This window comes from Danio rerio, chromosome 17 (genome assembly GCF_052040795.2).
Source record: "Danio rerio strain M-AB ecotype USA chromosome 17, GRCz13ab, whole genome shotgun sequence".
In the NCBI taxonomy this organism is placed as follows: Eukaryota; Metazoa; Chordata; class Actinopteri; order Cypriniformes; family Danionidae; genus Danio; species Danio rerio.
Window position 1 is genome coordinate 24,860,899 of NC_141037.1, and position 27,808 is coordinate 24,888,706.

General features: G+C 35.2%; 2 protein-coding genes across 6 annotated transcripts; one reads left to right on the top strand and one right to left on the bottom strand.

Moving 5' to 3' along the window:
- Positions 1 to 340: 340 nt before the first annotated feature.
- On the top strand, positions 341 to 23,159 carry slc16a12a (solute carrier family 16 member 12a). Of its 5 annotated transcripts, none has more exons than XR_015513382.1 (9): positions 341 to 524; positions 2,561 to 2,656; positions 3,239 to 3,531; positions 3,954 to 4,057; positions 6,029 to 6,172; positions 11,359 to 12,298; positions 15,647 to 15,906; positions 17,822 to 18,902; positions 19,201 to 23,159. XR_015513382.1 is itself a non-coding variant. In XM_087290465.1 (8 exons), exons 3-8 carry the CDS (start codon positions 3,263 to 3,265, stop codon positions 17,956 to 17,958), a joined length of 1,854 nt encoding a protein of 617 aa, XP_087146591.1. In that variant the 5' UTR covers positions 341 to 524; positions 2,561 to 2,656; positions 3,239 to 3,262; the 3' UTR covers positions 17,959 to 23,159. The 5 variants fall into 5 exon arrangements, 2 of the variants coding, with proteins under 2 accessions (XP_087146591.1, XP_087146592.1); XR_015513381.1 differs by having other exon boundaries at positions 19,228 to 23,159; XM_087290465.1 differs by having other exon boundaries at positions 17,822 to 23,159.
- Positions 20,491 to 27,549, bottom strand: ifit16 (interferon-induced protein with tetratricopeptide repeats 16). The gene is made up of 3 exons (XM_087290467.1): positions 26,745 to 27,549; positions 25,466 to 25,682; positions 20,491 to 22,670 (listed from the first exon to the last, which is right to left on the bottom strand). Exons 2-3 carry the CDS (start codon positions 25,468 to 25,470, stop codon positions 21,368 to 21,370), a joined length of 1,308 nt encoding a protein of 435 aa, XP_087146593.1. The 5' UTR covers positions 25,471 to 25,682; positions 26,745 to 27,549; the 3' UTR covers positions 20,491 to 21,367.
- Positions 27,550 to 27,808: the final 259 nt, after the last annotated feature.

The following is a 27,808-nucleotide window of genomic DNA, read 5'->3' on the forward strand; positions in this document are numbered from 1 at the left end:
CTTTTTAACATTAATGTTTATTTTTTATGTTTTACTTGGGGTTAAGTTAGCAAATAATGTTTAAAAAACAGTTGAACTGTATTTTCACCTGCTGCCAAAAATCAATAGTGTGTTACATAATTTTTCTTGTCAGCTAACTGTACTAGGAAGAGTTTGACAAATAGAGTTTGGTTTGCTTGAGGGGGACCTCAACAGATTGTGTCCTGAAAACATGATCCTATTCATATTCCATTAAAACACTCGACCCCCCCTGGAAGACATTATATATTATGCACACAGGATGGGTGAGAAGGAAAACATGGCGAATATCGGACTCGGGACTGCCGTTAACTGAAGTTTTAGTCCGCTAACTCTCACCCACAGATGCAGTCGCCGCGTTGACTTGCTGCAGTTTCCGCCCGTTGCTCTGTTCTGTCCAGGGATGCGGAGCCATGTGCGCCAATGTGGACCACACTTTGGAGGAGAGCAGCGCTTGTTTTTGTTCCTCGTCCGTCGTAGATTTACAATGGGAAGTGTCTTTCAGAGTAAGTGTTTCTCCTTAACGTCTACAAACGCTTAGTCATATATTTAGCTTGTTTGTGTGTTGTTCAGAACGGTGGACCAAGTGATTGCACACAAGTGTAATGACTTTTCTCATCTGACAATTCTTCATTATTTTTAGTGAAAACTGTACTTGTATTTTTGGGGTCTGTTTTGTTCATCACTGCATGTGTATATTGCATTTTTTTTGTTATTAATGAGGTAATTATTAATGTTATTAATGAGGTAACACACACACACACACACATATATATATATATATGTGTGTGTGTGTGTGTGTGTGTCTTTGTATAGCCTATGTATCTACAGAATGTTTTAGAAAGTTATAAAAAATACTATTGTTTGTGTTCAGAAAGCCTGCATTTATTTGGTCTAAAGTGTAAATAACACTAATTTTATTTAAACTTTTAATAATAAATTTTTTAATAAAATACATACATCTTAAGTTATTCAAATGTGTAAAGTAATAAATGACAGATATTCAATTACTTAAAATGAGTAGTTTTTCTCAGGAATTCACTTAGTAGTTTTACAAATGTGCACTTTTACTTTCTCTTTAGTACATTTTAGTGCCATATCAGTACTTTTACTCCACTATTTTCCTTTAACCTGCAGCCACTACCTTATTTTTTCTCGTCTATATGGATTAGCTCAGTAGAAAAATTAGCCCTGCGATTCCTGTCCTATCAAATTGCACATAGAAAGCAAATCACATCATACTGAACAATTCAATCAAAATTCAAATCAAGATATGGGTGCTTTATTAATGCAGCTAACCATTTGGAAGCATTAAAAGTGTCCAAGAAGATGTCAAAAATCTTTACACGCAGTTACCCACAGACTGCATGTCACTGAGGAGAAGATGAAGGATGATGATTGAATAATGATGATGATTGAATGAAATAGTCTTAATAACTAAATGCACTACAGAATATTACGTTTACACACACATGCACACATTGCAAATAAACACAAATGCTTTTCACAGCATAATACTCACTACTCTGCTTTTAAAAGAGCTACTTTTTACTTTTTTGAGTAATATTTACAGCAGGTACTTTTGCTCTACTTGCACTTTGTTTTTGGGGAAGTAATGATACTTTTACTTGAGTATGATTTTTCAGTACTTTTTCCACCAAATATGATTTTTCATTAGACATTTTTGGTTCTCGCATTTCTGATCAATAATAATAATATTATTTGTTTCCTTCTTATTTTTGTTTTTGTAGAAAATGTGACTTTTTGTCTTGTAAAAATACATTTATTCATAAAGGAACTAAAAACATTGAAAAATCTAAAAACTTTTGACCAATCATTTATAATGTTAGAATGTTCTTTTTTTCATCAATAAAATCCTGAAAACTAAAAGGCATCACTGTTTCCTCAAAAAGATGAAGCGGCACAGCTGTATTCTGCATTGATTAAAAACACCTGCTTAATACAAAACAGAGGAACTCCTTGTCTAATATTTTAAGAACCTGCAGCAAAGTATTAGGGGTAAAAGTGCCGGGGTTATCCTATTGTTATGAAAGCCAAGTGTTAAAAAGAGCCCATCAGATTACATCTGATATATCCCATCCTCTTTTTGATTCATTTAAAATACTTCCATCAGTATCTCGGTAGTGTCCCTTTGGCAAGGACCAACAGATTAATTAAAATTTTAATTTGTTCCTTGTGCGATTGGTTTGATGAATTTTAATTGGAAAAGATAGTTGCCGTTTTTTAGTGCCATTAATATTGTTTAATGTTTATATTAAGTGTGTTGTATGTTATATGTGTTGTAAATCTAATACATTGCAGAACGAATCGACCCAAAAGGGGACAATGAACAGTACATACTAGTCGATATTCAAGATACTTCAATGGATAACAAAGTCTAAGGACATTATTTATTTAAAATATATATTTTTTGTCTGTTCTGTAAATGGTTATACATGCAATGCTGAATAAAAGTATTCATCTCTTGAAAATGATTAACAACTTGTTAACCCCAGACTGTTATTTTAATCATTTGTCAAAGGTGTTACTTCAGTGAAGTCAAGTCTTTATTTTGATGAGTGGCCATCATCACTACAGGTCAGACTTTCGGGCTCTGCTTTACCGGATGCTGATTGAGGTGAGGAAAAAAAAAATATTATTAGGAGTAAAAAAAAATTGTTATGTGTGTTTTTTAGTTAGTTTCATGTTTCAACTTATTTTGTGCCTTGAAGTAGTTTCTGGCCCTTTTTCTAAAGACACACTGTGTTCTTTTCCTCTGTTTGGATCTGACTAGTGTGTGTGTGTGTGTGTGTGTGTGTGTGTGTGTGTGTGTGTGTGTGTGTGTGTGTGAGTGTGAGTGTGTGTTTGTCTGCATAATGTAGCAGATCAGATGCAGCCTGGATGTTTTTGCTCCTATTTCTTAATTTTGCAAGGTCTCTCATTGACCAAACAGTCAGTAATAGAGTAGATTCCTGTTTTGTGTTCACACATTTACAAGGGTAAGTAAATGATGACAAGAATGTTAATTTTCTGGCTAAACTTTCAGAGACCCATATGGTGCATTTTAGTATTTAATCCAATGCTCAGCGTAAGTTGGTGCAAGTTAACGTATCTTTGTGCATTTCACTAACTGCATGTGCAATTTATATAACTCTGTGTTTAGATTGATTTAAATGCGGAAGAGATAAGTTGATGAATGTTCCCTCTTTTTGTCTTGCAGAATTTTTTTAATACTATTTCATAGATGAAAACGAGAAGCAACAGAAACATGAGAGAAAAAGAGCTAGTAAATACATCCCGAACAGAGCCGGGGAGAGCAAAACCAGCTGAAACTGGACAGAAAAGAAAACAAGAGGCTGAAAGGAGCGAGGGGATGAAGGAGAGGATGAAGAGAGGAAGACTAGAGATGTGTGAAAAAAACCCATGTTTAGCAACAGCGCCGGATGGCGGATGGGGCTGGATGATCGTAGCCGGATGTTTCCTCACCACTGTTTGCACACGTGCGGTCACTAGGTTAGTTCATGACTCAATCACATTTGTCTTTTTTTATTATTCACCTTTCCAGCAATCAATACGATACCCTCATTCAACTTTGTTCTGACAGTTTAATATGAGAATTAAAGATCGCAAAAATTGCTTTTAAACTCAATCAAGATTAAGTTTTTTTATAATTAAGTTGTATAAAGCTAGAAAAAAAACTTGTTTTGGATGTTGATTCACTTCATCTATTTTTATAGCACTTTTACAATGTAAATTGTGTCAAAGCAGCTTAAAATAGATGAAATTCTAATAATTTATAACTGCTCCAGTCCAGTTTTCACAGTTAAAGTTCAGTTTGATCAAAGGTTGTGTATAAAATTACTAAAATAAATGTTGCAGCCACTCATTTTATCATATTGCATTGTTTAATGTGCCTGTTATCATGCTCGTTGCAGGTGTGTTTCCATCTTTTTTGTGGAATTCCAGTTATATTTTTCCAGAGATTATTCTGCAACTGCGTGGATACACTCTCTGCTGGACTGTACCACAATGTTGTGTGGTAAGACACATATATTTATTTATAACTCTTCTTGGAAAAACTGAGAGGTGGCAGCTGAAACAGTATTAAACTAAATTGATTTTAGGAGAACTTTGTTTTCAAAGAAGTCTGTGTTGACAGGTTTACAGTGCATAGTCCACTCGATACCAGATTGATCTGTGAGAAAGAATGTTCACAGAAACGCATTTTCATATTTGTGTGGTTTCGACTCGGATTACTTGATTGAAGCGATTAGATTATTTTGTTATATAGTTTCTGGTGTATGACACATTTTGGTATGCATGAACTATGTATTTATTAATAATGCAGGCAAAAACGCCCACATAAGCACAAACAAACAGTTGTGTCAGATTTGTAAGGGTTAACTGTACAAGTCACAAAAGTAGTGACTTGCAGATTTTACCTTATGGAGCCCTTTCTACCGGATCTATCTCAACTTCTGCTGTTGTCATTTAGCATATTTAGATTGATCCAATGACGTAAATAATGTTTTGCATCTGTGTCTTATCAGTTGTGGGGGTTTTCAAGCATCAAAACAATGTAATGTGTTTAAGATTAGTTGTTTACTGTGCACTTAAATGTGTACCATTTAATACTTCTTTACCTTTTTACCATGATTTACAGAAGACATCCACAACAATGTTATTCAGTGTAGCATTAGTTTATATACCAAGAAGTATTTTCCAGCAGATTTTTTTAGATAAATCATCTGTGGAACTAAAGCCCAATCATCACAAATACTGCAGAAGACCTATTGGAACCTGCATAGAACCAAGATTCTCAAAGAAATCAGTCAAGTCCACACAAAATTCTTTAAAGCAAATAAGATCAAGGTGCTCCAGGACTGGCCAGCCCAGTCATCATCAGACAGGAGCATTATTGAGCATGTCTGGGGTTAGATGGAGGAGGCATTGAAGATGAATCCAAAGAATCTTGATGAACTCTGGGAGTCCTGCAAGAACACTTTCTTTGTCATTCCATATGACTTTATTCATAAGTTATTTGAGTCACAGCAGAGATGTATGGATGCAATCCTCCAAGCTCATGGGATTCATACACAATATTAATTATTTTTCCACTGCACCATGTCTTTATATTCCATACACTCTCAGAAATAAATGTACACAAGCTGTCACTGGGTGGTACCTTTTCAAAAAGTACACATTTGTACTGAAAGAGTCCATATTGGTACCTCAAAAGTATATATTAGTACCTAAAAATTTTAAGAGGAACAGTTTTGTACTTTTTAGGTATTAATATGGACCTTTTAGGTACAAATTTGTACCTTTTGAAAAGGTACCACCTCAATGACAACTTGTGCACCTTTATTTCTGAGAGTGTATTTCTGTAAAGTGACAAGACTTTTGTCTAAGCAAAGTCAGACATTACTGTCCCAATTAAATAATTATTAATCAAGGCATATCATATTTTATTTGGGTAAGCGTAATTTAGAGGGCTTTAACTTTCATACAAGCCACTTCTGATACCAAATGATCAACTAGAAGTCAAGTTATTATTTGTTGTTCCTAAAACTTAGATAGACAACAAAACCTTTGTCACGTAGTGAACTCATTTAATGACATTAAAATATAATAAAATGAAGTTCAATTACTTACTATTTTAATCATTAGAGGTCAGAAAAGGTATATTGTTTCAATTTTATAATAATAATAATAATAATACATTCCCTTAATTATAATGAACATTTGACCTACAGTATATGTGCTATTTTATTTTCACAAAAATTATTTGAAACAATAAATAAAGTAGGCCATTTACTTATATTTAATATGCTTATGTATGTTCGCTAAATATATGGTTTCTCTGTATATGTATATTCACTTATTAATGACATTATTATTTATAAAAATCCACAGTTATCAGCCATAACATTACATTTATAAGAAAGTTACACTCTTTACTATCATGCCATCCACCAACTTCATTATTTCTTTCTTCTTTTTTCTACAGCACCATTGGGTAGTTATATCGGGAACCGTCTCTCTTCACGTATAGCTATCATGATTGGTGGGCTTCTCTCCTCTACTGGCCTTCTGCTCAGCTCACTGGCCACCAGCGTGGAGTTCCTGTATCTCACACTGGGTGTTCTTACAGGTTGGATACAGATGCACATACACCACCACCAATACAAACACGACACTCTTAAAAGGAGAGTTCACCCAAAAATGGAAAGTTATGTCATGATTTACTCACTCTCGAGGGCTTTTAAATATGTTCTGTTGTACACAAAATAAGACATAGTAAACTGGGATTTTAAAAAATGGTAACCATTGAATTCTATAGTTATAGCAACATTTTTTGAAATATCTTCTTTGTGTTCAGCTGGAAAAAAAAAGAAAAAAATACAGAGGGTAAAATAAGAATTGAACTTGTCACGATTTGCAGGTAAACATATTTCTGAAGGTGCTGCTGACATTAAATTCTACCAGATTTTGGTAAAAATCCAAACAGTCCAAGCATACAAATGAATCTATTAATAAAATAAATCCAACACATTTTTCCCCAGAAACACATTATGTGTAATAACAATGGAATGGCACAGAGAAAAAACTGAACTACTGAAATGTATTTAATACTTTGTATAAAAGCCTTATTTGTTAATGATGGCTTTAGGAAAGCTGTTGTACAGAGACTGGAGTTGGTATGATTTTTATCCCCATATCCCCCAACACAGTATTAAAATCTTGACAATTCTATGAGTATTGTCAATCAATTCTAATCTTTAGTTTTTATTTTCTATTGGATTCAAGTCAGGTGATTGGCTGGGCCATTCCAGCAGCTTTATTTTCTTTTCCTGAAACCATTTGAGAGTTTCCCTTGCTGTGTTTTGGATCATTGTGTTGTTGAAATGTGCACCCTGGTTTTATCCTAATCATACTGGTAATGTTAATGTCTGGACTAAAGCAGCTAATATTCATTTACACTAATGAGGGCAGGATTACTTACAAGTGATAGATTTCAGATGCTGTCTGGGCTTTTAATGCCTTGTTGACTTTTGTTTTCTTTGTATGTATGTATTTCTTTGGTTGTTACTGGCATCTGGTGAACATTTTAAGTCAACAGCACCTTTAGAAATATGTTTTCAGTAAAACTGTGACTGTTTAATACCTTTTCACCCACTTGGGAAAGAGTTTTACATTTGATTTGAGAAACGAATTAAAATTTTTTTGTGAACTTTGTTTTTAATACTTAAAACTCAAATGTTTATGTGGGCTTGATAGCCCAGTGGTTTTTGCACCGACTTATGGTGCGGCAGAGCTCTGGGCATCCCGATTTTGAATCCCGGTGCTTCAGGTTACATGTATTCACCCTGCAGAGCGCAGGGGCGTGGCCAGAGGCGATGTAATGTAGCAGAGAAAGCTAAAATGCTGTCCAAACGCTTCTATTTCCACAAAGCTTGTTCTGTTCCTTGTATTTGGGCTTCCAAAGGACACAACACAAATAGACAAGTGCTTACAATTTAATTTTAATTATGTTCCAAATAATTATAAAAAAGATATAGCTAGCATTTGACAAAGGAGCTTCCAGAATCTCTCCCAATTCAGTGCTGGATTCAGCTAAAAACTCCTCCAACCATAATAGATGTGGCTGTGGATTGTGAGCCACAACCTGTAAGAATTCTAATATATAAAATTGATCTATTACATGCAGTTTCCAGCTTTAAAGGTATGTTGTAGAGAGGACTTAAACAAGGATGTAAACAACGGGAAATGCTGTTTGGCACGTTAACAATTTAGCTACAAATTCATATTTATAATCCGTCAAACCGCTGTCAACAGCCACAATCTTCACCTTTCTACAAATAAAGCATGAGCACACATTGCTTTGCATCTTTTAAACACAACCAAGCCTAAAAATGTAATCTGGACCACCCCATAAAAAAAAAAACCTCAAACGTCTATTTCCTCTGTACTAATAATTGGAATTGAAGACAACAAAGATAAGTCATCTTGGCCTGCAAACCAGTATGTTGATTTGCAATAAATTAGCCATGTGTTTTTGATATTTTTGAGAAAAGATGCTTTTGATCATTTGAATAAGTAACTTGAATTGATTTTGTTGATTTTCTAACTTCCAACTTTTCAGTTATACTTAAACTTAATTTGGCTGGAAACAAAACATGTTATATAATTTTTCTCAGTTGTTTTACTCAGTTGACTTTGTAGGTCAGCATAGTTGTGAATACTAACCCTCCTGCAGTGTCGTAGTTACTAAGTAACTTGTTACTGTAATTAAATTACTTATTGTTACGTCAGACGTGCTATGCAAAAGGTAAATAATAAAGTCAACATCCAAATGCAGTCTTGTGAAGTTTTATTATATAATCCAAAACATAAAAACATAGCACGGAGAACAGGGAACACACGGACATCATATAAGTAACAAAAACAACAGACAATAAGAGGTTAACAGAAGAGTATGTAAATAGTGCAAAAAAAACTACTAAACAACTAAACAAGATAACGAGGCAGTGGAGACTTATAAACAACCAAGGTAACTAATAACTAAAGAACACCACATAACACCACGTAACAGAAAACACATAAAAACAGGGGATGTGAATCATGAAAATTATCCAGTGGAAAAGTAAAGTAAGGGAGTACTGTTCATGAGGGTTGTAAATGATTCACTGTGGGCCAGCTGAAAAACTAGTCTTATGTGTGACGATTCCAACCAGTAGAAATGTTGAACGCTATACATTTTTTAAACAGAGGGGGCGCTGCGTTTTCAGGTGCAAACTCACTTTACCTGCACATCACTGGCGAGCAAGTGGTGGGGCAGCAGAGTAAAATGACAGCGGTGAAGTTCGCCAGACAAAACACAAACTGTGTGCAAATGCTGCAAAAAGACGTTTACTCACACTAACAGAACAATAATTATGATGCACATAACCCGTCAGCACAGTGAAAAACTACTGTCACAGACATCTATATACAAAAAAATATATATTAATAAGCCAAACCACGTGTATCGAATGATTTGCAGCTCCGCCTGTTCCGACGAGTGCTATAAAGATCAGACGGTGCATCGGTGTTTTCATAGCGAGAGTGTGAAGATGTTTTTCAGACTGAAAGAGAAAGTTATTCTGTTACAGAAGCAGGTATTAGATTATTTTTACCCTCTCCTTTTCAAATGAGTTTATGCATATTTTAATAATTTTACTTATTTGCTTATTATATTTTAAAATGTTTAAGATGATATCTTCTTAAGTGTATCACAGTAGCTATGTTTCCCTCCACCTATTTTTATGCACATTTTGAATATGCTTATTAAATTGGTTAATGGAAACGCCAAGATGCACATGAATTTTAAAAATGCGCATAAATAGCGTGCGCATAACTGAGTAGGACAAACTTTATATTCAATCAGATGTGCATAAACTATTATGAAAATACTTTCTCTGAACAAATTCCAGTATGCACATTAAAAAAGGTCATGTGATTTTGTTATCATGTGATGATAATAATGTGTGCCAATGGACAAACCAGCAGGCTGAGCACATTGTAAAACATCTGAAATGTTGTTTTGGTTATTCTAAAACACCATAACCATCTCAGTACAAGTGTTATTATATTATTAATGACCTCCAGAATCAAGAGCGTCTGTGTTCCGCGTCTCACACCTTCAAATGCCACAATGCATTTACTGCGTGTCAAAGTCATTTGCTAAATGAAGGATGAGATTCACGCAGCTTCTCTTATCGCAGCAAATTCCGTTTTTACAGTTGATATTTGGTGCCAGATAATCAGGAAGTGACGATTTTGTTCGCTTTGACTCGTTGGATGGAAACACTGCTTTATTCTTGTATGCGATAATCCAGTTTTGCACTTACAGTTAATTCGCTTTTTTGGATGGAAACATAGCTACTGATACGTATTATTATTAATTATTCACCTTCATAATCATGTTCAGTTCCTGTCTCTATCCTACTATGTAATTAGTAATTTATAATCAGTTTGTTTATGCCAGTGGCCAGTCCCCTGGAGCAGAGGGTCTATTGATCACCCCTGTACACACTGCTCTCTGGTTTAGTCCCCAGTAAAAGAGATTATCAGTAGGGCACATTGTAAATGTGCAAAGACCTCAGCTTATGCCAGAAAACATAGATATTCTGATATTTTTCTTTAAAAATGTAAAATCCTAAAACAGTCACAGTTTAATTTGTTAATATTAATGAGTATTCAAGAGTTCACATTTAGCTGATGTTTTATAAAAGCTTGTTTGGCATGCTGTCCCGGGAGAGAGCCCCGAGCTCAAGGGCTCCTCGAGCCCGGGGCTTCCTCCCGTTGGCAGAGCGAGAGGGGAGCCTGAGCTCGGTGGATCTCAGAACTCCCCTGCTGCGGTAGCTAAGGGAACACAAGGGGTTAAACAAAAGCTTGGGGTTAAACAAAAACTCCTCACAGAAACACCCACCGGTTCTGTGAAACCAGGGCTGGCAGTGTTCTTGCTGTGGGGCTCACAGTGCTAACCACTGGGCCGCCGTGCCGCCCAATCAGAGGTAAAGGAGGAGAATAGGGGAGGAGGGGGGGTTCTTCCAAACGAAGATAAAGTGAACTGAAAACTGTGGCTATTTATAGTAGCTTAGGGCTCATATGATTGGAAGATAGTGATTAGCAAATGCGAGACCGGCCGTGATAAATCATAAGCACGTGATCCTCTCGAAATTAGTTTATGGATAAACTTCACTTTTTTAGTTTGTTTGTTTTTTTAATTACAATTTAGTTATGGCAGAAAATATATCATTTAGCAAATAATGTGCAGCATTTAAGAAAAAAATAAAAGGATTCTTCAACTTAAATTTGCTTCAAATAATTTTGCTAAAATATTGTGACTAAATTTATTGTGAAATTAGCATCATAAATCGTATTATTAGGTTGTTTATGTACAGTTACTTGTACTCGCTTTCAATACTTTAAACAGTTCTATACAAATCAATTCATAGAACCAAGCAATTGTATTTCTTTGTTAATTGTATACAAAAATATTTAGCAGAATAACTGTATTCTTCAACTAAAATTGGCTACATTTATAAACTTATTTTAATGTGTTCATATAATTATATTTTTGTTTGTTTGATTTAACCACAGAAGGGTACACTTGTAAAACAATTGCACATTTGTCTGTGTTGAGATTTATAGGGATTTTCAGTAGTACTGTAAAGTAATTACATTTCATTTCTAATATAGGAATAAGAAAGTCATTTAAATACAATTTTAATAATGTAGTTAGTAATGAATTACTTTATTGAAGTACCACTGCCCTCCTGCTTCTCTCCACAGGTGTGGGATTTGCTCTCAGTTACACTCCTGCAATCGCCATGGTGGGCTCCTACTTCCGCCAGAGGAAAGCGTTGGCTTACGGGATCGCCATGTCTGGCAGCGGCATTGGGACCTTCATTCTAGCACCGGCTGTGCAACTTCTCATCGAGTTCTTCTCCTGGAGGGGCGCACTGCTCATTTTGGCGGGTCTGGTGTCCCATTTGTGTTTCTGTGGGGCCCTTATGAGGCCACTGCAGAGCCAAAGAGGCAGGCAGAACAAGATGGACTTGGAGAATGGCAAAACAGTTGATTTGTTAAATGTGAAACTTGCTTATGTGGAGTTGAGAGGATCGATGGAGGTGACGCATGCAGTAGTGAAAGAGATGGAGAAAAAAGAACCATCTGAGAACATGCTGAGGAATGGAAAAGGATGGATTGAGGCTGATGATATGAAGCAGTCACACTTAGATGAGGAAGAAAATCATGGACAGGATCTTTCAGAGAACCCTAAAACTGTGAACAAATGGAGTGAAGAAGAACCAAGAACCATCTCAATCCCTGCTTTAGTACAATCAAGTGGCTTACCATTAGAAAATTTGCTCAAATACCAGAAGAACATAACTTTCCCAGAATCAAAATCTGAAGGAAACAACAACCAAAGCACTGTGGCTAAATCAAAAGTGGTAAAAGCCAAATTACTAAAGGAATCCAAGGAAAATGTATGGTCTGTCTTAAGGAAAACTGTATTGAAAGAATATTCTTTCCTGTTGATACCAGACTTCCTTTTGCTGTTGGTGTCCTTCCTGTTTCTTGCCTATGGTTGCAGTGTGCCATTTGTGTATCTTGTGCCATATTCACTGAGCGCAGGTGTCAGCCCTCAACAGGCTGCATTAGTCATGTCCATACTTGGAGTGTCGGGGATCATCGGTACGATCACTTTCGGATGGATTGCAGATCGAAAGTAAGTAAGGGTTTATGTCTTTCTGAAAACTTTCAATAGCAAAGGGCTACATCTATATTAGACATCTATTTGTGTCTGTGAATGTTTGAATTGTTGAATAATTTCAACATTAAAAAACATTTATTACAGAAATTATTATTATTATTAAGTTATAATTAATATTAAAATTGTAGAGCATCATGGTGGTGCAGTGGGTAGCCTCATAGCAAAAGGTCACTGGTTCGAGCCTCGACTGGGTTACTTTAAATTACATTTAAAAGCTTAACTAGGTTAATTAGGTTAACTAGGCAGGTTATGGTAATTAGGCAAGTTATTGTATATCGATGGTTTGTTCTGTAGACTTTCAGAAAAAATAAAGCTTAAAAATAAAGCTTCAACTGGCTAATAATTTTGTCCTTAAAATAGTGTTTAAAAAAATTAAACAGTATTTATTCTAGCCGAAATAAAACAAATAAGACTTTCTCCAGAAGAAAAAAAACATTATCGGACATAATGTAAAAACTTATTTGCTCTGTTTAACATAACGTGGGAAATATTTAAAAAATAAAAAAGTCAATAGGGGGCTAATAATTCTGACTTCAACTGTGTGTGTGTGTGTGTGTGTGTGTGTGTGTGTGTGTGTGTATATATATATATATATATATATATATATATATATATATATATATATATATATATAAGCAATATCACACAAGTAGCAATGCGACATGGCTGTATATCAGCACTGATGGGAGGCGTGCGTTGGCACGAGGCTGCAGCATCCCACCAGTGCTGATATACAGCCATATCCCACTGCACAAAAAATAAAAAAGTCAATAGGGGGCTAATAATTCTGACTTCAACTGTGTGTGTGTGTGTGTGTGTGTGTGTGTGTGTGTGTGTGTGTGTGTGTGTGTGTGTGTGTGTGTGTGTATATATATATATATATATATATATATATATATATATATAAGCAATATCACACAAGTAGCAATGCGACATGGCTGTATATCAGCACTGATGGGAGGCGTGCGTTGGCACGAGGCTGCAGCATCCCACCAGTGCTGATATACAGCCATATCCCACTGCACAAAAAATAAAAAAGTCAATAGGGGGCTAATAATTCTGACTTCAACTGTGTGTGTGTGTGTGTGTGTGTGTGTGTGTGTATATATATATATATATATATATATATATATATATATATATATATATATATATATATATATATATATATATATATATATATATATAAGCAATATCACACAAGTAGCAATGCGACATGGCTGTATATCAGCACTGATGGGAGGCGTGCGTTGGCACGAGGCTGCAGCATCCCACCAGTGCTGATATACAGCCATATCCCACTGCTACGAGTGTGATATTGCATTTATACAACAGTTCAACGGCACAATCATGTATATAAAAAAAGAAAATCAGACACGGAGAGTCTAAAATCCCCTTTTGTTTCAGGAACTACTTTCATCCACCATTCATTCACATCTGCAGCTGACGTCAGAACAGCAGAAGCCATTACTAATTCACCAACGTCACTTTAGAGCTTTTGTTTGAATGATTCTCAAGTGTAATGTATAAAGTGATGACAAAACAGGTGATTTTGCTGACATTGTAGGATTATAAGGCTGAATTTGACATGAAATGCCCTCCGTCTAAAGAGGTATCGTCTTACAGTTTTAGAGTCTATTACAATCTACAATATTGCAATAGGGATATCACAATAATTAACCCCCGAAAAAGCAGCGCAATCACTACCAGAGTGCTATTGTGTTTGCCATAAGGAGGGGGTGTTTGGGGGTAAGGTCTCTGAATAACACTGTTGAGAACCGGGATAGAAAAGTAACTATTAAAATAGACACTGTCCTTATAAATAAACTGTATAGTTACAATCTATACAAAAGAGATCGACTTAGAATATCACTTACCAGTTTAATAATGATTTGGTCAGATGTAGTAAGAAAACACACAGTTTCTTCTAAGCAAGGGCTTTTTATACTTTTATACATAACTGTCGGCATCTTGTGGATAGACAACGTCAACCGTCTTTGACTAATGAACACTGACGCGCTGTCTCTCAGAAATTATAAACATTTTGAAATAGGCACTATCCTTATAAATAAACTGCATAATTGCAATCTAAACAAGTAGATTCTCGACTAAAAAAGCCGCAAAAGAACATTGTTGCCCAACAGCAGGAATATTTGTCAAACTGTCGAGCCTCCTCTGCTTGTATGTGGGCGGAATAATACACAAAGGCCTTTGTGTGCTGTTACTGGCAAATATCTCACGGCTATCAGCCAAGCAGATTCAAGAATCAGACAGAACTGTTGTATATATATATATATATATAGGCCATAAGTCCTGTAATAGAAAAATAATTAAATTCCTGTAATTAAAAATAATTGAGTGAATAAATTAGCGAATTAATGTATATTAAAATATTAATAAATTACATATATGTGTTATAAATAATAATTGTAATAACTACAGATATAATGTTTATAATATATCTAATATACTTTAAAACAATTAAAAACAGCAACAGTAAATTTAAGCCCTAACTGTCAGAGCTATCTCTGATATGATTAGACCATCCATTATTTCATAGGAATCCAGATAATAATAATAATTGAAGTGCTCTCTTAAATTTTTTGCAGAACTTTATGAAAAGTCTAAAAAGTTTTCCAGAACTGTATGAAAAAATCCAAATTCTGTACATACAGTAAACACTTTTGAATGACAGTAAAGTAAATGATGCTGTAAATCACATGGCAATGACAACATTGCCAATGTAGTATGTTTGAATTACATTCATACAGTATAAAACACTGAGTAGTGTTCAGAAATGACTTATTCAAACTGAGTTTCTCCTCATGCATTATCCATGAGATGGTTGCTCATGTTGCATCATGCTTTAATGACTAGTGAAACAGACTGAAAGAGCCGAAAAGCATTGGCATCATTCAAACTTATTTTGCAGGAGCAGCTTAAATGGGATAGTTTAACCTAAATAAAAATTACCCAAGATTTACTCCCCCTCTTGTGGTTTTAAACTTTTATGAGTTTCTTTCTTCTGTTGTGCACAAATAAAAGATTTTGGAAATGTTCTGGAATATTCTGTAAATGCTGGTCGATATTACCCCATGACTTCTAGTAGGAAAAATATAACAATGGATACCATTAAACAGCATTCTTCAAAATAACTTCTTTAGTGTAAGAAACTCAACCATATCCACTGAAAAATTATTTATTTTTTTAAAACTAAAATATTTGTATTTGTTAGTGTCTCTGCCATTATTGATGATTCCCATGTCTGCAGTTTGATCAATATCTGTGTGTTTTTGTGTTCAGGTGTTTGAGGCCTTACAGAGTGGTGAGTTACATGCTGGCTGTTGGGTCAGAAGGGCTGAGCTGTCTCTTTCTGCCTCTGCTGAGTGGATTTTCTCTGCTTGTCCCCTTTTCCCTCATCTACGGCTACTTTGACGGAGCTTACGTGGCTCTTATTCCTGTGGTGACCTCTGACACTGTCAGCTCCGCCCAGCTGACCTCAGCTCTAGGAGTTGTTTACTTCCTCCATGCCATTCCCTACCTCATCAGCCCACCTATTGGAGGTCAGTGGATTTCATCCGGATGTTACACACAAATTTTCATATTACAGTACATGCCATGAGTTAATCATACATTACTGAAATTACAGAGATATTATACACACACACTGTAAAAAAAACTTAATTTTATGGTTTGGGGTGCCAGAAAAAACGTAAAATAATGACCATTAAATTACAGAAATTTATCGTTAAATAACAGACATTAAATTACAGAAATTTACCAGAAATTAAATTAAGGAAATTTCTGTAATTTAACGACAGCTATTTTATATTACATTTCTGTAATTTAACGACCGTTATTTTACAATAAATTTCTGTAATTTAACAGTCGTTATTTTATAATAAATTTCTGTAATTTACGATCACTATTTTATGGTAAATTTCTGTAATTTAACATCCGTTATTTAACGGTAATTTTTTGTAATTTAACAGTCGTTATTTTATGGTAAATTTCTGTAATTTACGACCACTATTTTATGGTAAATTTCTGTAATTTACGACCACTATTTTATGGTAAATTTCTGTAATTTACGACCACTATTTTATGGTAAATTTCTGTAATTTAACATCCGTTATTTAACGGTAAACTTTTGTAATTTAACAGTCGTTATTTTATGGTAAATTTCTGTAATTTAAATTCCGTTATTTTACAGTAAATTTCTGTAATTTAACAGCCGTTATTTGATTTTATTTTGTAATTTAACGACCGTTATTTTATGGTACATTTCTGTAATTTTAACAATGTTATTTTAAGGTAATTTCTGTAATTTAACGACCAATATTTTACGGTAAATTTCTGTAATTTAATGACCATGATGATTTTGCGTTTTTTTTTTTACAGTACAGTTGCGATCCTATTTATATACGCTTTTATTATTGTCATTTTATGTCACTCATTTTATAATGCCAAAATAACAATATAATAGTATCATAATGCAAGTACACTCTTCCAAAGAGCACATATTATTTTATTCTTACGAAAATGTAATTTTATTTTATCATAGTCTTTTTAACAATTGAATAATTAGGCATTAGAATTGCAATGTGAAAACGTAACATCTTAAACAAATAAATAATAAAAATGATAAATGTTAACAAAAATCTACAAAGTATAAAGAACTAGAAAAAAGTAACAGATCTATTTTCAGTTGTTAGAAATAACTAATAATAAGTATAATAGTAAATATTAGTATAGTATATATTAATAGTATATATAATAATAAAGAATAAGTAATTTATATAGTAAATGCTAAATTGTTTTTCTACGCATACTGACACTTTTAATAAAGCTGAAATGTTGCTGGTATTGTTAATTTTTTTTTTGTATAGGTGATATATGTTGCATCACCAAAATGATTGAGGTCATGTGTTATGCCATAAGTCGATATATTGATTATTGTGACAGGCCTAATCAATAGTCTATTTTACTGCTTTGGTATGAAATCTCTTCAAGTTCACTAAATTTGGATTTCACATGATTATAAATCAGGTTTATATCAGGACTCTGGGCTGGCTTTTCCATTCTTCCAAGGTTTTCAGTTTTCAGCATAGTTCCTATTGAAATGTCTAACCATCTTGCAAAGTCAGTTAATGCTGGATAGTTAGGCTGCCAGTTACCCTAAGGTTCTTCAGATATCTAAGCAGTACCTAAGGTTTTGATATAATGGTGCCTATAGTTATCTAAAAGGTTTTTTTTTTTTTTTTAAAAACAATCAAAAACAAAACAAGATTTTTTTTTACTGTATGTTAACTAATGAAAATCGGCTCCTTATCCAGGTAGGATAACTTCAAATATGACCTCAAGATAAAAGAAATTGTAGATTGTTCCCTAATTTTGATCTTCACTGTATATATTCAACTGTTCATGGCAGCAGCATATTCAACTAAATCAGATTGTTTTCTGAACTCTCCTTCTCAGGTTGGCTAGTGGATCAGACAGGCTCCTACACAGCTACATTCATCCTCAGTGGAGTCTCTCTCATCTGCAGTGCTGTGATTCTGGCTGCTGTGAAGGTGATCTTCCGCTGCACCAGAGGGAGCTCTTGCTTAAAATGACTCTCAACCAGCTGCACATGAGCTTTCTGAAGCAGTACTACAATACAGCAATAATGCTGTCAGGAAACATGAATGTTCCTCTGTTGGGGTTACACAGGGTTATAATAGATTTTAGACCTGAACTCGCATTAGTCAAAAGGATTGTCTCAAAAACAAGCTGTTCAATCCACATTATTTTGCAATGCGGTATTAAGCTCTTTCCTGCAAATGTCTTAGACTTACAATTTATTTGCTGCTCTGGGGAAAACACTAGTAATTAAAAATGGCAGGAAACAGGCAAACTACGTGCCACAAACCAGTGTGTTTATAATTATGACTATACATTAAAATAATATAATAAGAAATGCCAATATAACAAGCTGTTTTGTATGGCTAAAAATGAATGGATGTGGTCTTGGCATTTAAATTACAATGGCTGTGCCTTCTTTTGCCTGTTAAAATAAGATGGATAACATACAGTAACTGCACACAGAACTGGTCAGCTTTAAAGAGTGTTTAGCTTTACTGACAAAATCCATTCCAATTGCTTTAAAAATAGTGGTTTAAATTGCTTGTGGGTAACTGTTTCAAATATTTGAAAGTGCTTGTTACAAAAGCAATACTTAATGTATATATCTTGGCTGAGATCTGATTGGCCGGTAAGATTAAAGGACAAGTATGCATTGCCCAATTGTATGACCAAATGTACACTGCTGTTCAAAGGTTTGTGTTCTGTTAAATGTGTTTTCAAAGCTCTTACGCACATTAAGACTAAGTATAGAAAATGCTGCTATACTGTGAAATATTATTTTCAAATAGCTAGTAAATATACTTTTGATAAATATTAATCTTTCTATACCTAAAATGATTTAATTCCTCAGATGAGAAATTTTGAGCATCATTATTATTTTAGTCTGCAGTTTCACGTTCAATTAGAACAGCTGATTTAATGGGAGTTATCACTGGTTATTAGCTGATAGATATGGGTCAGTAGGGGCCTTCTGTGCTTACTGGTAGACCCAGAAGGCTGTTATTACCCATCCACATGCTTAATCAGCTATCGATAACATACGGCTGCAGCTTAATTAGTTTTTTATAATTAAGTTTCTCATTAATTGTATTTTTTAACATCTACCCCCACCCCAACCTTAAACCAAACCGTCACAGTAATGTAAAAACAGATCTGAATCTGGAGTCTTCTCTATTAGTATAGCTGATTAATCATGTGGATGGATGATAACAGCCTTATGAACCTACTAGTAGGTGCCCCTACTGGCCCATATCTATCAGTTAATTACCATTGATTACACCCATTCAATCAAGTGATAACATTCAAAGCGGGTTATTAGAAATCATTCTAATATGGTGACTTGGTGCTCAAACAACATATAATATTAACAAACTATGCTCAAAACAGTGTTTGTTTATTATTAATTGTCAGTTTTGATCAATTTAATGCATCCTTGCTGAACAAAAGATTAAATTTGTCAAAACCCTAACTAAGCTCAAGCTTCTTAATGCTAAAGTACAGCTAAAACCACTCGAATCAAATGTCATCCTATTCCGTATCATAATTTGTATTTAATTTATCCAATCCAAAGTGGCTTTTCTTTTTAAAATTCAGCTAATGTGTAAATGGCTCTTTCAAAAGTCTCTATCAGCCTGTGGTCTAATGTATGGATATTCGGTATAAACGTCCGCTCAGCATTCAAAACAAGGGCATAAGTTTGCCCTTGACATTGGTGGGGACCTATGAATTACAGTATAAACCTCTGTTTTTTCATTTGCTGCAAAATCACTTTACATTAACACTGCTATTCAATTAGTTTTTAATCCACTCTCTATACAATACAGTATCTTTTAAAGTTAAGTTAAACTGAGTAATAGTGTAATGCTAAAAATGCTTTATAACTGACAAAGAAAGAGTTTAATAAAGACTTCCATTTATTTTAGCCATAGTGCAAATGAAATGTGTCTCATACATCAGTATTAATTAAAGTAGGTGGAGAACAGGCTGTAGTTTTTCGTACATTAGATGCAACCGAAATTCGACATGCTACTGTGAGAGATTGGGAGAATTGACTGGTTAAATATTGTTGGAGACATTACAAAAGACGGTGGATATTGGTGGGGACACATCCCCTTCGTCCATGCTAATACTATACCCCTGATTCAAAACACGCTTGTGGAAAAACGTCATGCCTAATTATTGCCAGGGAAACTAGAATAATGAAATATTATGAGATAACTGAGATATATAGAACTAAATATAAAAATGACAGCATGTGCAAATTATGCATTTTTTCAAACAAAGGGAATTAAATTACAATATAGTAATATTTTATTCTGAATCATTCATCAAATACTTTGTGATACTAAAATAAACACATTTATTGGTATGTGACATTATAGTTGTGCTGGCACTGTTACCGAAAATAATTTCAATTTGTCCCAAATTCTATGAACCCTTTCATGCATGAATTCTGAAAAACATTATGTGGATTTTTTTTTTATTATTTTATAGCTTTAAAAAGACACAAAAATTCAAATCCATTTTCATTTTTACAAAATTTTATTTTAAATTTATTTACCTGTCCACATACATGGACACTATGCAACAAAGGTGTTAAATGGGACATAAAGACAGAGAGCTGACAATATGAAATATTGTGATTTTTTTAATGGCCTGTTATTCTATTCATATCTGCTCATTTATTAAAAACAATAATAGTACAATATAAAAACAATGAAAAACATATTGTAGGAACAATAATAATAGTACTTTTATATATAAGTAGTGCGCAGTGGCGTCCACATATGTGGACAGTTAGTTTTTAGTGAATAAAAACTAGATTTTACTTAAAATGTTATTTTATAAATTCATACTCATATAAAAACATATTCGTTATACTGATGTACATACTGACTGTACATACTGATTTTTTTAAAGCTTGAATAAAAGTTTTTCACAGATATGCCTGAGGCATTTAGCACATGGCCATCACTGTCAGCCATCTTGAATTAATGATGTCATCAAGCAAAGAAAGAATAACTGGAATGCAAGAAAGTAGCCACTGTGACAATACAGCTGACAGTCTACTGACACTGCCCTCAAGTGGTTTGGAAAAAATTACCATGATTAATGAACCTTAAACAAATGTGGACACCATGAATGAAAGGGTTAAAAAGCTGGATTAGTTCATCTAAATGGCAAAATATAAAGTTGCAAAGTTGTTTATTCAATATGCAATCATACTGTAAGCATTTTAGAAATAAAAGCATTTTATGTCTCGTATCTAAACTGTAGTTTTCAGATGCAATAAAAACGTGATTCACCTTCATGAAGTTCTTATTAAAGTACATACAGTGAACTGGCTCTGGAGGTTACAGGGCATCCAGTTAAGCACAAGCTGTTTTTCTGAAGCACATTTTAATCAGAACTCACGAGTCCCTCAAGAAAATGCTGAATTTCTGCACAGCGAGGGTCTCGGCCTCTGCTAATAATTTTTTCAAGAATCTTAATGCTCTTTTGTCTGCGACCTGTCATTTCCGGGACTGCTGCAGCTTTCATGTAAAAGAAAACTGAATCTCTGGAGTGTCTAGATCTAGAATGATATAGAAAACTTGCGTAATAATAGTATAGTTGCTGTCGTCTATGATGAGGCATGGCATCATCTATCTCTGACAGGAGCTGCTGGTAAATCTCATTTGCTTTCTCAGTGTTATGTGCGTATTGATGAAGTGATGCGAGGGCTAACTTTACTTTGAGATGATCAGGGTAATGAGTGAGAAGCTCCTCAAACAGCTCAATGGATTTCCTAGCCAAATTCTCCCGTTGCTCAGTGTCTGCCTTCATGTTGTAAACCTTCCATTTGTGTAAATTTGCCACAATTTTGAGAACTTTTGTGGAAGTGGGAAAATGTTTTCGAACCCTTTCTCCCTCATAAAAACCTTTTTCTGTGGAATTATTTCTATAATAATAAAAAATACTGGACAAGCCACTTGGGTTTTTGGTTTCGATGGATTTCTCCAGCAAACTCTGAATCTCCTCATCAACATTTTCTCCTTTAACCTCAGACTTTTTTAAGACATAGAGAGATTGAAGGAACAGATCGTTTGGGTCAATCTCTGCTGCCGTTTTCACTTTCTCTAGAATCTCAGCCTTCAGCTCTGGAGTTTGTTCAGTATCAATAAAGGCCATATTCATGGCTAAGGCAAGACCTTTGTGCCATTCCTCCCTTTCAGGTTCAGCTTCTAAAGCCATCTTAAAGTAATCGATGGCCTTGTGCTTCTTGGACTTGTTGAACTTCACCAGCGTCCAGCCCTTTTCTCCACTCACTTCAGGGTGTAAAGGGCATCCAGGTGGAGCAGGATGAATTCTCTGAAGCTCCTCCAGCTCTTCTAGGTATCCTCTGCTCTTCTCCAGCTCTCCCAAATGGAAGTAGACCCAAGCCAGGTTAGCTTTGTTGACCTGCAGCCGGACTGCAGTCTCTTCTGTTCCCTGCTCCTGGATCACACTTTCTGCTTTCTGTAGGGACTCCAGCGCCTCTCTGTCAGAGCCAAGACTCTTTTGGATGAAGCCCAGCAGGTTGTAATAGTGGACCAGCCAGGCGATTCCCTGTGGCTCAATGTCTTGCATGTTCCTCTGTAACTCTTTGAACTTATGTTTGTTGCACCCCAGATCCCAATTGAAGTGGCACTCCAGCCTCTCCATAGAGCATTTCATATGAGAACTAAAAAGAAAGAGAAACTGTACATTAGTCATCTCCTTTTCAAAGGTATTTTGCTTACAGTATTTAATTCTAAAATTCATGACAATGGATATTGATAGGCTTATTTACTGTATACTGAAGCCATATTTAATAAAAGGAGACGTAAGCATGTTATCTAAGCATTAATGGCAAGGCAAGCCTAAAAAGCAGACACATTTGAGATGTTTTGGGGAGGTTGTGGTACACAATTTCATAAAGGATGTTTATTATTTTTGAGTAGTAAGATGCCTCTTGTAGCACCTACTGAATAAGTATGGATTGTGTTTTGTTACCATTTGGTTATTTTTGGGATTGTTCTCTGTAGGTCACCAAAAAACAAACTTTCCAGAATGTTTCAGGAGATTTTTTTTCAGTAGTAGATTGAAGAGAACATTTAACGTTCTCATAACATTGAAGGAGCTATTAAGAAAAATTTGCTGGCTGAACAATAAATGATTTTGGAACCAGATACTAATGTTTCCAGAATGGTGAATTAACCAAAATATGTTAGTTGTAAGCCCGTTTCTATATATAAACATATCTTTGCAAAAAAAAGTATATATATTTGTAAAATTTATAGATGTCATGTTTACCAGCGAACAACCACCAGATGTCGCTGGTAAACACACACACACTTAGAACTACACTTTTCCTGGACTACAACTTCATACATGCTCTTCGCCCACACCTGCTTTCTCATTTAGCTTGATTTACATTCACACCTGAGGACTTTCAGAGACTGATTAACACACACTATTTAAGCCACACATTCACTCCTTCAGTTTGCCGAGTCTTGTTATCTGTCACAGTGACATTACAACGCGTTTCCTTTGTCTGCCTTTGCCGTGTTTTTGATCCTTTGCCTTGTTTATTTATTTAATGCTGTTTGCTGCCCGCCTCTGACTAAATGCCTGTTGTTTTGACTTCGACTCTGGATTGCCCTCATACATCTGTTTGCCGGTATTGACCACTGCTTGCCTGACAATTCTAATAAACCTGCACGTGGATCCAAACTTCTGTTGTTGGTGTCACTCCCCGTCGTTACAATAGAGTAATTGAAGTGCAACTGACATTGGAAATAAGAATGTAAACATTTGTGTGAAACTTCAGCATATGTAGTAATATAACCAAGGATACTGTGGCTTTAGAACACCCGCAAGCATCACATGAGTTGCATGCGGGCCTGTTCTAAAAATAGCTCACCATAACACCACATACCAGTAAGCTGCATCTAATACTTTTTGTCATTTTTTTTTTTTTAAATCACACTTGCATTGGATTACAATTACATTTAGTTATATTATATATATATATATATATATATATATATATATATATATATATATATATATATATATATATATAATTCAGACAAATAAAGGGTTGCATATTATTTGTTTCTTACCTTGTTAAATAATTTTTGATAACTATTGTGAGAAATCATTAACATGATCAGTATCTTATAGATGAATAGCATTAATTATTAATAATAATTATTAACATATAATAATAATAATAGCAAATTGAGAAAATCTGTAGTAGCCCTTTACATTATTCGATACCCAAAAAGTAGCTCTCAGTTTCAAAAAGGTTGGTGAACCCTGCTTTAGAATGACCCAGGTTTAGCCATTTCAATTGTGAAAATACTGACTGAACATTCCAAAATCCTATTTCATCCTTATTATATATATATATATATATATATATATATATATATATATATATATATATATATATATATACTTTCACGTGGGTTTTCTCCGGGTGCTCCGGTTTCCCCCAGAGTCCAAAGACATGTGGTACAGGTGAATTGGGTGGGCTAAATTGTCAGCTGTGAATAAGTGTGTATGGATGTTTCCCAGAGATGGGTTAGAGTTGGAAGGGCATCCGCTGCGTAAAGCATGTGCTGGATAAGTTGGTGGTTCATTCTGCTATCGCAAACCCTGATTAATAAAGGGACTAAGCCGAAAAGAGAATGAATGAATAATAATAAAAATAATAATAATAATAGAGTTATGACACTAATGAGAGTGACTGATGTGAGTTTCATGAATAAAAGAAGATAAGTAAATTAATTGACTTTAAATACAATACCGATGAGATTAAGTAAATTGTTTGTGTTGTTGAGTTTGAAACAGCAACAACAATTTTATGTTTTCCAAGTATGTAGCCTAAATGTCTGTTTAAAACCCACCAAAAAGTCTAATTTTAGGCTACACTACAATCAATATTTTTATTTTACATTTATTTGTAAACTTAGTGCGTTTAAAAATGCGTTTCACTTGTTGTCCTTGCTTTATCCATCAAAATAATAATCATTTTACGCTTTGAAAAACTGTATTATGTTGGATAATATTAATAAACACTGAATAACATGAGATAATGCTTACAAAAACAATTGTGTACAGCCCCCCGTACACAGCATATTGGTATGTGGCTAAAATAAGGCTGTAAATGATGAAAGAAAAACAAATTACAACGACTGGTTCTCTTTTAAGTAGCATATAGCTACATTTTGAAACATGAGATGCAAAAAAAATAATCTTAATAGAGATTTTCTTAGGCCTGTAGGTTTTAATAAATGGACTTGATATATCAATATAATCAATAGAAAAACAATAAAGATGGCCATGACTTTTAATCTCCTGTCACAGATTCTTAAAATAATTTTTATTTTCCTCGGTTTATAAGATAAAAAACCTAAGACACAGTTAGCTATCATTAGCAAAACATGTTCTGCATTACCACGCATTTCTCATGCTATAATAAACACTTACTTCATTGTAATTCCAGACAGGCACAGTTGTTTTTCTTGTTGAGAAGAGGCTTCCTCCAGCTTGGATTTCCTGGGCGTCTATCACATCACGGGTAATAAAGTTGTAGGCTAAGTTTCGATTCTTCATTCAGTCCTGTTTCTGCTTTTGGTTTCGCTTTCCCGGAATGACGTCAGTTACTGTTATTCTGATGGATACAAGCCACCCCGCGAACAGCAGGCTTTATCAGGAATGAGAAAGAAAACAATTGTCACACTCATAGAAATGTATTTTTAAACATATTTTGCAATGTCATTTAGTTCTAGCCCATCTAAACATAATAATTACAATCTGTTTAACCCCCTTTGTGCGCTATTTGATTCAAAATACTGAACAAAAGTTACTGTCTGCAGAGTATAAATTTCAGAGGCATTCTTTTCAAATGCTTTGGTAAATCCTATCTATGGTCTCTTGTGGTTAACAAAGCTGTGTTGTAGCAGACCTGTAGACAGTCTGTTTAAAGGAGTGGTTCTTTTTTCTTTAAAAATGTAACTTTTTGCAGTTACGGAAAATAACCTATATAAACATATATGAACCTACATCAAACCTATACCAAACACATATGTTCATATAGGTTCTTTCCGTGTGGCCTCATTTTCTATTTAATTATGAAATTTGAGTACTGCTTTTAGTGACATTTTAAGATTTATTTTTTGCTAGATTAGCTTGTCGGATGGTTAGAATAACCACACATTTTGCTGTACCAAAATACATCCTAAAGATTTAGATTAAATACAAATTCATTACATCATTAGAAAAAAATAGAAATCTGTTCAAATTTTAAACTAAAATCTGTAGCCTATGTATAGTTTATTTATAATCAAATTTCGACAGTAGCACGTGCTTATGATTGACACGGCTGGCCCCGAGTCAAGCTTATGTACGAACCACCGACCAGACAAGTCCTAAAGCTGCGGTCACACCAGAGTTTGAGTTTGCGAAATTCTGTCTAACCTCTCTGCGAAAAGGGGCGGGCTAAACAAGATGATTAGACATTTACAAAGTAAGCGATTGCTCTATATTTTAAATTTCTGTTCAGAGAGGTCATGTTTTGATCCTCGATTGGTCTCACGGAGTCTAGTGACGCGGTTTCGCAGGTCAGAGTTCACCAAGCTTGAACATTGCACAGCATGACCCTGCATTTCCGGTCTGACGTATTCGTGTGCGTATGAATGGAAGTCTATGGGAGGAAAAGCCCAGTGTGACCGCAGGTTAACTCAGTATAAATAACCAAGCATCTTACCTTTAGTCATCTTCGTCTTAAAGAATATCCAATCGCTGTAACATTCAAGCAAATTTCACCGAAGATAACACCCTTAACTGCAAGGCTCCTCTCACTTCCCCTACTCTACATCCAGTGCACTACCACTCAGCAGAGCACACCAACAAGTCCGCGACTTTAAACACAGGGCTGCTGGCCTTCATGCAACCCTGGGGACGAGCCTCCATCGGACCGTGCAAGCCTCCAGGCAACGCCCTGGATCCAGCTGTCACTGGTTCGGACTGATCGAGCGTCCAGCACTAGCTGTATTTCACCGTGCATTTAAATACAGCGATCGATAATGCTCCGCTCATGGCACGTATAACTTCGGACTATTCAGCCTGTTATTTTCCCGCACAACCGGCTTTACCAGGTAAAGATCCCGTGTCTTAATATTAATCACACGTTTCCTCCAAGCATCGAGTCTCTCCTTTTTCTATTCAGCCACGAATGCCGCTGCTACTTCCCCTAGCTCAGCTCCTATATCTTCCTTGCGCGTAGGCCATCACTCCCAAGGTCCAACTACCGCAGGAGTCTATGCCTACCCATGCTCCCGCAGGAGCCTCTCTTTCTCCTATCCTTTCTCAATAATAGATCCAGCAGCCGGATATAGCATTGATTTCAGTGACCTTTGGAGGGGTCCTTCAATACATGGCTGCTGTCCCGAGCAAAAGGCATCTTGGGGGGTTCTCGAGATCTACCTGAGCTCAAACTCCCCTCTCGCCCTGCAAACGGGAGGGAGCCTAGTGCTCAAGGATCTCATGAGCTTAGGGCTCTCTCCTGGGACAGCATGCCAAACTAGCTTGAATGTCATTTATTAGGCAAACACAAACTGGCCAGCACATTCAACTTTCGCAACCCACGCAGAATTCCGCTTGGTCTTAAAGCCTTCTTTAATGGGTTATTTTCACAATTTTTATTGCATAGCAGTCAAAATAGAAAAATTAGCTTGTGCATGGGACAAATTCTGGACCTTTGTCAGTGAGGGGTGTAGCCCCCACCCCCCGCCACCCCCGCCGGCTGCAGGCTGAATGTCTATATCAGAT

Bases quoted from the DNA above. Each gene is read 5' to 3' on its own strand.
- slc16a12a (XM_087290465.1), top strand. From the start codon at position 3,263: ATGAAAACGAGAAGCAACAGAAACATGAGAGAAAAAGAGCTAGTAAAT. The intron at 3,532-3,953 runs GTTAGTTCATGA...TGCTCGTTGCAG, and splicing joins TGCACACGTGCGGTCACTAG to GTGTGTTTCCATCTTTTTTG. The intron at 15,907-17,821 runs GTCAGTGGATTT...TCTCCTTCTCAG, and splicing joins CATCAGCCCACCTATTGGAG to GTTGGCTAGTGGATCAGACA.